Here is a 14,614-nt window from a genome sequence, read left to right as displayed (position 1 = left end):
ACGTCATTGGGTATTAATGGGGTTTCCCGTTGTGTGTTTTGCGATTAATAAATTATTTGATTCGTGGGTGTGTTGTGTTGTGTTGTGTGTTGTTGTTATTTGTGTGTGTGTGTGTGTGTGTGTGTGTGTGTGTGTGTGTGTGTGTCTGTGTCTGTCTCCGACCGTCTGTCTGTGTGATTATTGAGTGTCTGCGGTGTCTGTGGTGTTGTGTTTGTGTACAGCCGCGGCGGTGGTGGTGGTGGTGTGTGTGTGGTGTGGTGTGTGTGTGTGTGTGTGTGTGTGTGTGTGTGTGTGTGTGTGCTCAGTTGCCTGCCTGTCTGTGTCTGTGTGTGTTTGTGTGTAGAGGTTGTGGTGTGCATGGGGGAAGGGGGTGGAAGGGCAAAAGCTTTTCTCAGGGTCTGAAACTGCTGAGTCAGTCCCTTTTACTGAATGTGTTTATCGGGTTACACGTGCTTCTGTTTTATCAAGGGCTGGGAATGTTTTCATCATTATCTCCCTTTTCTCTGATCCAACCGATGGCAGACACAAACTTACAAACACACACACACATGCGTTTGTGCACACACACACCCCCCCCCCCCCCGCCCCCGCACCTCTCCCTGCACCCCCACCCCCGCACTTTGTGACCAGGAAGCACATACTCAAAACTTGAATGCTTCTTCTTCTTCTTCTTCTTCTGCGTTCGTGGGCTGCAACTACCACGTTCACTCATATGCACACGAGTGGGCTTTTACGTGTATGACCGATTTTACCCCGCCATGTAGGCAGCCATACTCCGTTTTCGGGGGTTGGATGGTTCGAAAGGATATCAAAGCTTTCAATGTGTGTGTTGTGTGTGTGTGTGTGTGTATGTGTGTGTGGGCGCGCGCGCATGTTTGTATGTCGTGGTGGTGGTGCGTGTGTCAGGAGGCTCTCATTGTGTGTGTGTGTGTGTGTGTGTGTTAGAGGGGCGGAAGATGTGTCGGGGCAAAAGCTTTACTCAAAGCATGAAAAGTAGGGAATCAGTCCCGAGTGTGTTTTTTGGATTACGCACTGTTCTGTTTTTGTTTTTTTGTTGTTGTGTTTTTGGTGTGTTTTTTTAAATCTAATGACTTGGAATATTTCACCATTCTCTCCTTTTATCTCACTCAAACCATAGCAGACACAGGCATTTCAGGAGCCTGGAGGCACATACTCCAAGCAAGATTGGTTCGAAAGGGAGCATATTAAATCTTTCAGTGTGTGTGTGTGTGTGTGTGCGAGGTGGGTATGGGTATGTGTGTGTGTACTTAGCGAAGTCATGTATGTAATAAAATGGTAGGAAAAGCCTGAGAGCAGTTTGTGTGTGTGTGTGTGTGTGTGTGTGTGTGTGTGTGTATGATTGAGAGAAAGAGACAAAGAGAAGACAGGAATATATATATAAAAAAAAAAAAGAGAATCAAATCACACACACACAACACACACATGTTCATACTCACAAAAATACACACACATTCACACACACAGTATACTCTGGTGTTTTATTCATACTGATCCACACAAAGACCAGACACCGCTCTTACTGTTTCATAAACGTCATAAATGGTCATGATTTATTTTTTTAAACAAACAAAAACAAGCACCAGTGACAAGATCTGTTGGTATTTAGTCATTTAGAACGGAATATTGTCTTGTTTGGTGTATCAGTGTGTGTATTTATGTATGTATGTAGGTATGCAAAAGCACACAAATGCATGTGTATAAGTGTCTGAGAAGTAAAGGACATTTTTAGATACTCTCTGAAACTTACCAAACCTCTAAATGTTTAGTTAGAGATTTGGATATCTCTGCACACCACAGCACACAATTACAATTTTTGCTCTTTCCTGCATTGAGATTTCCCAATGTTTTCACTGAAACACAAATGTGTCAGATTCAGATTTCTTTCTTCCAAATAAGATTCTGTATTCATCAACACATAACAACATAATTGCAACACATCAAATTTTACTTGCAACATTCAACAATCAGACTGACAAAAATTCCAGTTTCAATAAGGTGTCAAAGCATGTGAACTAATCCATACATGCTACACCACAAGAGCTTTAAAATCAGGAAAAAAAAAGTGAGAAGATGCCTGACCCACGCATTAACCTGCTCATCCTGTGAGACCCTACATAGGAATGTATAAAACAAAAGTAACTATAATGTACAGCAGTACAAGAAAATGAAATGAACCCGATGTTTTACTGCCTTGAAATCCAGTGACAGGAGCAGGGTACTTACTTTTCTTTTTCTGCTCATTTCTTATTTCATTTGAACACAATGGTGAATAATTCTGAGTTAATAATACACTGAGAACCAAGTACCACACAAATGTGTAATATTCATAAAACACAATTTGTTAAAAAATTATGCCACTGCATGATTTAAACAATGTTGCAAAATGTACCTCCTAACACATTTTTGTGACATCTTATTGGTGTTGCTGAACTGTTGTACACTTTTTACAATCAAATCTGGCTTTGGATTTCAATGTAATGATGACATTTCTCTTTAATTCCACAGATATATAAACATTCTGATTAAACAGAAGCAAGTCAGCTTTCACAGTTCCCTTCAGTTTTTCCACATGATCCAGTTATAGACAGCCCAGGTTTTCCTCAAACAAGCCATGCACATTCCTTCACACTATCATCCAGTCTCTTTTTTTTTTTTCTCTCAGAGACAGTCAATGTCAGACAAAAGAAAATCAATGCTAACATCTATAATAAGGCAAATGAATGTGACTGCTTAGCCTATTACACCTTTGAACTGAAGAAAACATTACAAAAAAATCATGCCATAACTGAGCAATGCAGTCCCACAGGAGCAATGCTAAAATTGCAATTTCAAATAATTTCTGATTCAAATACATTCATGTTGGGCAAGGGTTCTTCAGTATGGACAATCCACGTCGTTCATTTCCACGTACACAGATTTCACTTGGGAGTAGTAGTCCAGTGTTTCGGGGCCGTTTTCCCGGCCAATGCCGGACATTTTATAGCCTCCGAAGGGAACACCCACAGGGTAGGTGTTGTAGTTGTTGATGTAGAGAGAGCCAGCCTCCATCTGGGATGCAACGCGGTGAGCCCTGCTCAGGTCTCTGGGGGAGGGGGAGGGAGGGAAGGACAGGATGAGAGTATGGTTAAAGCACTGCCCATAGCTCAGAAATGTAGCCACACAGCATACATATACAAACATACACATACCGGCACACATACACACACATATATATATATACACACTCATATAACCACACAGCATACATACATACATACATACATAAATGTACACACATACTCACATACACACACAAACATACACACACATATACAAACACTCTCGTATAACCACACAGCATGCATACATACATATGTACACACACACACACACACACACACACACACACACACTCATCATCATCTTGAGAAGATCAAACAATATCCATCAAGTTAAACTGTGTGAAAATATTGTTTTTTCTTTAACGCTGACCATGTTTGTCACACCTGCTTTCTCTGTGTGAAATTCTGGCTGTTCTCCCCTGTGAGGGGAGTGGTCACTCCAGTGCAATGCCACCCATATTTTGTCCTGCCTCTTTCTGCTTGCTAGTGTATTTGTTTTCCTATTAAAGAGGCTTTTTTCTACATATGTTGCCAGGGACAGTCCTTTTGTTGCCATAGGTTCTTTTACTTGCACCAAGTGCATACGACACACAGGACCTCGGTTCATCATCTCATCCAAATGACTAGACTCCAGACCACCACTCAAAGTCTGGTGGAATGGGAGAAAATACTGGTGAGAGTGGAATTCAGTCCTGTACACTCAGATTTTCTCACTTCCTAGGTGCACACTTTACCGCTTAGCCACCACTCTACAGTACTGTTCAAACACCACTTTTCTATCAAAAAATAATAATAATATCAACAATAACTTTTCAAAAATGAAAAATACCACCTCCTCTACACACACACACACACTCACACACACAGAGTCAACCCTCACCCAAAATCTTGTTCCTGTACACAAACTTAACACAGAAATCATCCTCTTTTTTTTTTTCTTTCTTTTTCCAGTTTTTACTGCACCACAAAGCATACAGAACTCACTTGGTGAAAAGACCCCCGGCAAGTCCAAACGGTGTGTCGTTGGCTCGCCGCACAGCTTCCTCCTCCGTGTCAAAGGTCAGGACGGACATGACACTGCCGAAGACCTCTTCGCGCACCACTGTCATGTCGTCACGACAGTCAGTCAGGATGCAGGGCGTCAGGTAATAGCCACCCGCCAGTTCTGGGCTGGGCGTCACCCTCTGTCCGCCGTATACCACATGAGCACCCTGTGGAAAGATTGATCCTGATCACTCTCTGGACAGACAAAGACTCCCGTCATGTGCACTGTGCATCACATCCAAAGAAGTGTCACCCTTTTGCCTTTTTTGGGGTGTGGAGGATGCAGTTAACATTACACACACATTGACTCATAGCTTCAGTCCAACAGCATCAAACAAAACAAACATACACCTCCCCCCCTCACCTCCCGCCCCCCCTAACCCCCTCTCCCTCCAAAATATATATATATATTTTTTAAGAAAACAAACTGCAGCATATTGACATGTAAGTTCCAGATGTAAGGACAAATTACACCAAGCTTTCCCAAGTTTTATGAATTTTCTTATCTTAACTTGTGCTTTCTTCCCAGCACAAAATATATAGCACAAACCAGACAGTGATGAATGCGATCAATATTTTCTTGGTATCAATCTATTTCAAAGCCCATACACTGTATTGAAAAAAAGAAAAAAATTAAAGAAGTTAATGCACTCATGGTCATATGTGTGTGCTTGTTATAGTGTGTTTGCTAGCATGTTTGTGTCTGCACAAATTTGTTTGTGTATGGTGTATTTAATGCGTGTGTATTCATGTATGCGTAACAATTTAATGTAAATGCCACAAGCTCCCTGCATGGGATGTGTGAATGTCAGTCTGAAGAATCATTATAATTATTATTATAATCGTAGATATTGTGTAAGTCTGCATTATTATTTTCATCATTATCACATATACAGCATTAATCTGCATCATCATTATCATCATTATCACTTTTTCCTGCTAGTCCCACAACAGAAGGTCTGTGACCTTTTTGCAGACACCGTCAATGAAGGCAAAGAGCATCAGTCTATATTATCACTGTCATTTATTTTCTGCCCCTCCCAAGACAGCAGAGTCACTCTGACCTCTTTGCGGGCGTCGTCAATGAAGACACAGAACATCAGTCTATAATATTATCATTATCATTTATTTTCTTCCCCTCCCAAGACAACAAAGTCACTGTCACCTCTTTGCGGGCGCCGTCAATGTAGGCAAGGTCGATGGCCGCCTGCTGGGGACTGATGGTGGCGCCCACAGTGGTCTCCTCCTTATTGGGGTCGCCCACCACCATCCTCCCCGTCCTCTCTACCAGTCGCTTCAGGAACTCCTCCACCATGCCCCTCTGGACAAACACTCTGGTCCCGTTGGAGCACACCTGTTTGCACACACCCACCAGTGAAAAAAGTGTCGGTCAGAATCGGGTAAAATGAAACGACATCCCACAGACTCCATCACTACACTGTTTAGGCCCTCACCTGTAACCAGCAAGCCTGCACCAGCCCAGGATTGCCTTCATAATTCTTCATACTTGAAGCAACATCATCATCATCAATACTCTTTAATCATGGCTCGACCCACAAAATGAATAATCTGCAAGAAAAATATTGCGTGATAACTGAAGCAATTCAAAAAGAACAATAATAATGAAGAAAGGATGACCCCCTAAAAAAAAATTACTACAGAAATTCTATGATTTGTGCAGCAACTTGATAATACAGCCATGCACCAGTCAGTTATAAACATCACTGCAACGTGAAATGAAATCTCAGCAAGGCCAGGTATGCTGAACACTGAACAGTAAACAAATACACTAACATTTCTTCCTAGTGCCAGTGATGCCTGACACATCCTGCCAGCACGCACATAGTTGAATAAAAGGTCACAGGGCAACAGAGCAGGCAAGGCCTTCAAGACTCATTTGTGAAACACATTGAATAATAATAATATATCAAAATAGTGAATTCTAAAAAAACCTTTTAAAATTATTTTGTTAAAATATGTTCTGTATTTGATATTATAAATAAATAAGGCTTTATGTAAAACAAAAACCAAAAAAGGCATAAAAGCTGATTAGAACCATGTATGTTTGGGTTGAGAGAAAGTGGTTTTATACACAGCACTAACGCGGTTGTACCAATGACGTTCAAAAATTATTATTTGAACATGTTGTATTGGCGTAATAAATTGACAATGGTAATCAATGTGATAACGCCATTTAAATCATGTTATTTGGATATATCTCAAGCATTTAAGAATTTCTTTCAAGTCCGAGTTCAAGAAGACGTTCCCATTATCTCAAACACACTGCAATATTTCTCTAGATCTCCTGAGATACGTGTTTGACAAGTTTCAGTAGTTACTGAGAAACTATGACCCTGTCCATTCAATTTCTCTTTTACATTAATTTTTATTCTAGTCAATTCAGGAACCCACTTTAAAACATTCATGTGCAGTACACATGTCCACGATTATTTCAGAAAATCTTTTAATTCAGCAGTAAACGAGACATTGACATCGTGCCAGACACACCGCAACACGTTTTGTCAAGATCTGCACAAACCAGTCTAGACAAGGCTGACAACCCAGTGAAACTGTCGATTCAATTTTTCTTTTATGTTCATTCTACTTAATTCAGTGTCCACTTAAGAATATTTCTATTCAGTGCGTCTGGGTAATGTTACGACAGGAAAGCATGTGATCAAGCTATGTAGTCAAAAATGAACTTGTCACAACAATTTTGACGATGGCATAACTTCGGAACAAACTGCGATCGAGCATAACAAACTATGGCAAAATCATAATAGTTGGCATCTGATTTCTTGAGTACAACTTAGTGAGGCAATTTCACAGCACCTGTCCCTGATTGGTGAAGTTGGCCAGCATGGCCCCTTTCACAGCATTGTCCAGGTCTGCGTCCTCAAAGATGATCAGTGGGGATTTGCCGCCCAGCTCCAACGTCACAGGTGTTATACCCTGAAACAGCAATCCTTTCTTTGTGTACAACTCCACGCTGCACACAAACACAATACCACACACACACTCACTCACACAGGGAAGGAAGTTACCCTTCTTTATATTACGTTCACACTAGGCTGTAACCACGATCTAACCAAATGGTTACATCACTCTCTAACTCACTGGAACCACGAATTTTTGGTTGCAGTGGGTTCCCATCAGTTAGACGATTTTTTGGGAAGACCCGATTTTTGGTTAGATAGGTGGTTAGATGGCCCCCAAAAATATAACTTGGGAGATAAAAAATTTTCGAGGTTACATCGCCCGATCAAGTTATAAACGGTTACAAAGGCATTCACACTAGTCCCCGTCGGTTCCAGTGAGTTAGAGCAGAAAATAGAGGCGGAGCCGAGTTTGAAAAAAACTCCGACGTCAAAACAAAATAGCATGCCTTGCACGCACGCTGTGTGCGGTATGCAAATTGTCTGGCCCGACACATCTAACAGACTGCAAGTGATTGCAACCTTCTTTGCATGGTTGGGGTCAGTTATAGTGAGTTACATCAACGCGTGTTGTAACTTGATCAGTTACAGTGTGAATGACTGTAAGCTGGCTGACTGTCATTTTTTTCGTTCTTCTTGCTGCGTCTACACGAATCCACGACACACGAGACTGATTTTTCGACATGTCGTCTTCTGACTCTGATGTTGCTGCTTCCGACCTGTTCAAGTTGTTCAAGTTAGAACGAAGTTACAACGGTAGTTAGATGCCACCAGTCTAACTTCAGCGCAAAACAAAACCCAGCCAGCGAGCGAGAACTGCTGCTCTCAGTCAAAAAACACGCGGGAAAAGGGGCGGAGCCTAATAGTTAGACAGTGGTTAGACGCTTTCCGTTCACACATGCTGTATGAAAAATCTAGAGTTTGTGTCATGGTAGTTACATCCCTCAATGTAACCATTTGGTCAGATCGTGGTTACAGCCTAGTGTGAACGTACCCTTAAATCCTATTCCACATTGCACGCACGTGCATGCACACACACACACACAAACACATATGCACACACACAAGCACATGCACACACACACAAATCCTTTCTTTGTGTACAAATTTTACTCTGCACATGAACACAATCACACACGTAAATGCACACACAAAGACCAACACCCAAACATTTATCCAAACTCAATAAACCACACCAAAAAGAGAAAAATGAGATGAGAAATATCAAAAATTAAAAAAAAAAAAAGAAAAGAAAAAAAAAGAAATGAATCCACCAACTCCATCCTCACCTGTGCACAAGCTGCCATGACTTTACTGCCTGTGGCTACACTGCCAGTGAAGGACATCTTGGCAACGTCAGGGTGGGTGCTGAGCAGCTGCCCTGTTTCTCCCTCTCCCTGCAACCACACATCAACAGAAATCATGGCAGCTAACAAGCAGCTCAGAATCTGACTGTTGAAAAACATAATGACAACTTACAACCAGACAGGCTGATAGAAATGATGGCATCTTACAACCAGAGGTGATGAAAGAAATTATGGCACCTTACACCAGTTGTGGTCATTCCGAGTTTAACCTTTAGCAAACTAAAATGCAAAACAATGACCATATATATATATATTATGGCCATTTTTTTCATCTTTAAAACAAGAGGAGGGTACATAACATCAAACCAACACCCAAGCCCTGAACAATTTGCCATGAATGGCATCAGGTCGTTAAACTCTGTTGTGACAAAAAAGCAATACGATGGGACTGCAATGGATGACCCCAGTCTTGACTGTGTATGGGGTACTCAGAATGAGCACATGATCAATGCCACCAAAACAAACAAGCAAAAACAAAACAAAACACAAAAACCAATGTAATGCTATACAACACAACACAAAATACCTCCGCACTCACCTGAACAACATTGAAGCAACCGTCCGGCAGGCCCGCCTCTTTGTAGATCTCACCCAGCATGACGGCGGTGAGCGGTGTGAAGGGGGAGGGTTTGAACACCACCGTGTTGCCACAGGCAAGCGCTGGGGAGGATTTCCAGGACACCATCTGGAAGGGGTAGTTCCATGCGCCTATGGCCCCCACCACGCCGAGCGGCTCCCGTATCGTGTAGGCGAAGGACCCCCCTGCCAGCTGCGTGTGATCACCTGAATAAATAAAAAGTGAAAAAAACAAAAAACAAAAAACAAAACAAAAAAAACATGAAAATCTCTCTCTGTATATATATATATATATATATCTATATGTGTGTGTTATGTATACATATATCTCTTGGGAGTGTGTGTGAATGCTTAAGTATCTATCTTTAATTATGACCATATGTTTGTATTTTTAACTCACTCAGGACGCCCAGTCCTCTCTTCTCCTCTACACAGACCCATCGGATGTCCAGTGGGTGTCTGAATGACCCAACCTTTAGCTTCTGTCGTCAGAATTGTGGTATTCTTTGTCAACATTCACCTCTTCAGTATAAGAGCCTTCCACTTGCAATATTTTGATGATGGTAATTGGGGTGAAACGCTGTAAACGTCGTCTCTTTCACCGTTCGTATGGAGAGAGTTAAACTTGTGTGTTTGTATTTGTTATTTGTCATAAAAAGAAGTGTAATGAAACAGTACTAATCCCTATCCTTTACAAATAGATCCAAAAGTAACAAGCTGTCAATTAAAAATGCAGGTCATTTTACGGGGCCAAGCTGGTGACAGTGTGTTCCAAATAAAACATCTGAAATTCTAATCTCACTTTCTGAAATTTCACAATTTTTAAGGAGAAAAATCAATTCTGAAATTTCACAATTTTTAAGGAGAAAAATCAATTTCAGAGAGTGAAATTCTCATCACTTTCCAAAATACATGATTGCTTTTTCTTTTTCTTAAGGAGAATAAATTTCATGATTCAGAGTGTGTGACCCATTTGTATATGAAATTAAACACATATTTGAGCATGACTAAGCATGTGTGTGCATGCACCTGTTTCTGTCTATGCACATGCATGTGCCAGAGCACATGCCTGCGTGCTTGTGTGTGCATACCTCTGAGAATGCCCTTAAGTGTAAATGAAACTAGGAAATTACATGAATTAATGCATCAGTTCTAGTGTTTTTTTTATGCTTTGCAAAAATATGCACATATCTGCTGTCACTTTCTGGTTTTAATACTCATGACAAGAGTATCTATTTTCTGGAAATAAAAAGAACGCGGTGACATACCTACAACAGTTGGCGCTACTCCACCGTAGTACTGGATGGTATCAGCACATCCTTGAATATCAAAGCGAGCTTCCCAGATGGGCTTGCCTGTGTCAAGAACCTCTGTTCGCGCCAACTCTTCCAGACGCTCCTGACCAGTACCAAGCACACACAGACAATGTCAGTTCACAATCGTACGCTATGTTGTTCACCACCAACAGATTGACATGTACACACACTATACATATATTATAATACATACATACATACATACTTTTTTTTTTTTTTTTTTTTTTTTTTGCACATTCAGTTTTGCATCTTTCAATCTTAAGTGATGGTCACACATGCAATTAAGATTTTGCATACCTGTACATCAATACCGAACAGTTACTTAGAGAGAGAAAGAGAAAGGGAGAGAGAGAGAGAGTGTGTGTGTCTGTGTCTGTGTGTTTGCATGCATGTGTGTGTGTTCAAGTTTGTGTGTGTGCGCAGGGGCATGTTGTGCCACAGCAGCATGGCACACTGACTCACTCTGACAAGGACAGCAGCTCGGGTAAGGACCTGGCCCCGCTCAAAGGCAGGAACCTGTGACCACTGCCTGAAGGCCTCCCTGGCTGTCTGCACTGCAGTGTCCACATCTTTCTTTCCACAGCCTCCCACCTTACGCAACACCTCACCTGCACACACAGTTTCAGTTTCTCAAGGAGGCGTCGCTGCGTTTAGACAAAGTCATACATGCTACACCACATCTGCTAAGCAGACGCCTGGCAGCAGCACGACCTAACGCGCTTGTCAAGCCTTGAGAGCAGGCATATATATTTGTGTACCAATCAGTGGATTTCTTTTACAGAATTCAGCCAGAGGACAACACTTTTGTTGCCATAGGTTCTTTTTCAGTGTGCAAAATGTGTGCTGCATGCGGGACCTCAGTTTACTGTCTCATCCAAATGACAAGATGATCAGTTTGATTTTCCAGTCAAACTTGGGAGAAAGGGGAGAGCAGGATTCAAACACAGACCAACAAGGACACTGTACTGGCAGATAAGAATCTTAACCATTCTGCCACCTTGTTCCTCCTTGGACACACACAATGCCACAAGCCCTTTCCTTCACTGCCTGCTCAGTAAAGAACAAACTTTCTTGTCAATAAAGAACAAACGTTCTTTTTCTTTTTGAGTGTTACTAATCCTTTCCTTTACTAACTTCCTAAAAATAAAAATCTGTATTTGTCCTCACTAGCATACCCAACATTACAAGCCCTTTCCTTCACTATTACCTTCTCAGTAAGGAAAAAAAACTTTTGGTTTTTCTATCAGGGTGTTGCTTATCCATTCTTCTACTGCTTCCCGGAAAAAGAATAATAAAAAAAAAGAAATCCTTACTTGTAGAACGCATTGTATGTGCAAGTGTGTCTGTGTTTATTTGTCTCTGTGTGTGTGTACACGTGCATGTGTGGGGGGGAAGGTGTGTGAATGTACATGTGTGTGTGTGTTTGTGCGTGTGTGTGTGCATATGACTTAAGTTTCACAAACTATGGACTTGTTAGATGTCTAAACCACAGCAGTTAACCATCCCCCCCAACAGTATATGAATGCAAGAAACTGCCGAGAGTTTAGTGGTGTTCCCAGTCCCCACAGAAGAAAAATCACAATTAAATGATGTCCAAGACCTGTCAGAGAAGGGACATATCTGAAACAGGAAGAAAAGAAAAATAGAAAGAAATATTCTACACAAAGAAACCACCCCCAAAACAAAAAACAACAACTGATAAATGATAGATCTTTGCAAACTTGGGGACCAAAAGGATGCAAAGGAGGTCATAAGGTACAAGACACAAGCCCTGAAGAACTTGCCTATAGGTTGTTATACTCAACTGTTAACAGTCATTACACCACTGAGCAGATCACTCATACTGTACACATATTATGACTATTAACGGAGCTGTAGTATAACAACCTATAATCCAAGCATAATAAGGCAAACGAACACTGAAACTGGGGTAGCATTATGTACTCTAACCTTTACTCAGACAACAAGGACATGCCATCCATCATTATTTGACAACTTTTGGACTCATGTGTACTTGCTGCAACTGGTCTCAAACTTGCAGTTTCAGTTTCAAGGAAGCGTCAAAGTGTGTGAACTGATCCACATACTCTATAACACTTTTTAAAGAAATACAAAATATTTTTTTTTAAAGCCCAGAGACAGCTAACATGTTTAGCTGTACTGAACATTAGTGTGGTGCGTGACCAATGGGTCAAGGTCTCCACACTTTTATCAGTACTTCTGACATACATGGTTTATTTTTCTCTGCACAGACAAATGGAGGTCAACCACCTATCAGCTCTTGCTCTTAAGGTTGAACCATTCACAGCTATGTGATATGTCCAAGCTTTTATCAGCTGTAATAATTATGATAAAGAGAAGAAGAAAAGAAGAAGAAGAATGATAATAATCATGATGATGATGATGATGATGATGATGATGATAATGGATATTTATAGAGCACTCTAGGTGCTTTACAAAACATATAACATAAGTGTTACATATGCATACCAAAATGTACCTAGCAAATTTTACACACACATATAAACACAATGCCTATTTACAAATAAACATTCTTTCATAAATGCATACATGTGTACATGATGTAGTATTACTGCTAATAATAATGATAATGATGAGGTAGACTATTTACCTCCAAAAATCAAACAGATCATTGCTTTCTGTTTCCTGTCAATTTCATTATACTGTGGTTTTCTTTTTCTTTTTTTCTTTTTTAGCCATCATTTAAACTGGGAGTAGTCATGCATTTGCTGGTAGTTTAATGTGCTTAGAAACAAAAGACCCATGTTTGATACCCACCAAATAAACAAGGGAACTATGGACAGGAAAATAAAAACAGACTGTACTGTAAGGCTGGCCATCCAATAAAAACCAAACAAGCTGAGTAACAAAAGAAACCCATTCAAGTCTCATACCAGGTTGTTGACTGTTCGCTAATCCATTTACATATTAACATATTAAAAAGTACCAGTACAGTAGTAGTAGCACCAAAAAACGCATTCTAACCATCAACAGTTCCAGCATTCTCCTTATTCCCTCAATTTCTATTGTCATCTGCTATTGAAGGGTAGAGTTACAAAGTAGTCTTGAAAAAGGATGGTGATGTGGTTCAGTGATTGGAATTTGAGTGCTTGTTTCCTTTCTGATACACCTTCCTGATGAAGCTTTTGGGGGTGAAAATGAAAAGAATGTTTACAGAAAAAAAAATCTTAGAGTTAAGTGAAAAAAAAAAGAAAGTTTCATACCAGTTGCAGGTGCACACAGTTCAAACTGACTGGATGAGTCGGAGGTGTCCACTCGTCTGCCAGCCACAAAGTTCAGTGGCTGTTGAACTTGAGGGGCGCTGCCTGTCACAACTGCATAACTCCTCTTCCATGACAGTACCACTGGTTTTGTTTCTTGTCGTAGTCTGCCTATACATCTCGAGCACAGCTTAGCTGCCACTGAAATTCTTATCCCGCTCATCGCTCAGATGTTTGTCTCTGCAAATAAGATTATCAATTAGTTATAGTGTAAAAGTAATCTGTCAACATAAGATTATCAATTAGTTATAAAGTAAAATTTGTAAATGACATATCTGTAAAAACAAAAAAATCCACACAAATAAAGTGTATATGACCCTAAATTAAAAGTAAGGACTTTGATTGGAGTTTGAATGCCATTTAAAAATACCTAACACCTGGACAGACACTTGGACTCTACCCCATGAAATAATGAAACCTTCACAACTCTGCCACACCACGGTAGACTGGCTGAAAACAAAACATGGCAGAGTGCCTTATGTGTAATGCAATGTGGGAGAATCAAAGTCTTGTGATCAACAAATAAAAAGAAAATGAAACACAATATGGCTGGTGAGAGGAGATGATAAAGCAGACTGAAAGGCAGCCTGTATAACCTTAATACTGTGTAGATAAGCCTTGTATGAAATGTGTGTGGTGAGACCGCTTCGAAGTGGGGCAGTTCACGAACCGTTCGCAATTAACCCTACACGTTGTTCGCAATTAGGCCTACATATCCTACATACACAATATGCAATAAAGTAAAAAGTGACATCTTACATTTTCGGTATGCTGACAAGCAGACAGGCAATATGCAATAAAGTAAAAAGTGACATCTTACATTTTCGGAATGCTGACAAGCAGACAGGCAGACAGGCAGTTGTTCGTGCACCCTGCAGCTGTCCAAGTGAAACTAATCGTGAGCATACAAATCTGTAACTTTAGCCAGAGTTATTTTCCTTGACACGGGGC

At 40.7% G+C, this 14,614-nt stretch overlaps 1 protein-coding gene across 4 annotated transcripts; it reads right to left on the bottom strand.

The window, feature by feature from the left end:
• Positions 1–1,491: 1,491 nt before the first annotated feature.
• LOC143275282 (4-trimethylaminobutyraldehyde dehydrogenase-like) lies at positions 1,492–14,595 on the bottom strand. Of its 4 annotated transcripts, none has more exons than XM_076579269.1 (10): positions 14,484–14,595; positions 13,607–13,843; positions 10,824–10,969; positions 10,314–10,443; positions 9,008–9,252; positions 8,392–8,499; positions 6,999–7,118; positions 5,332–5,520; positions 4,107–4,333; positions 1,492–3,103 (listed from the first exon to the last, which is right to left on the bottom strand). In XM_076579269.1, the coding sequence occupies exons 2-10, from the start codon at positions 13,824–13,826 to the stop codon at positions 2,896–2,898; spliced, it is 1,593 nt and encodes a 530-aa protein (XP_076435384.1). In that variant the 5' UTR covers positions 13,827–13,843; positions 14,484–14,595; the 3' UTR covers positions 1,492–2,895. The 4 variants fall into 4 exon arrangements, with proteins under 4 accessions (XP_076435384.1, XP_076435407.1, XP_076435393.1 ...); XM_076579292.1 differs by lacking the exon at positions 14,484–14,595 and adding an exon at positions 14,260–14,277; XM_076579278.1 differs by lacking the exon at positions 14,484–14,595 and adding an exon at positions 14,064–14,195.
• Positions 14,596–14,614: the final 19 nt, after the last annotated feature.

The sequence above is a fragment of the Babylonia areolata genome, chromosome 2 (genome assembly GCF_041734735.1).
Source record: "Babylonia areolata isolate BAREFJ2019XMU chromosome 2, ASM4173473v1, whole genome shotgun sequence".
Taxonomy (NCBI): Eukaryota; Metazoa; Mollusca; class Gastropoda; order Neogastropoda; family Buccinidae; genus Babylonia; species Babylonia areolata.
This window is presented reverse-complemented; position numbering and strand designations above follow the sequence as displayed.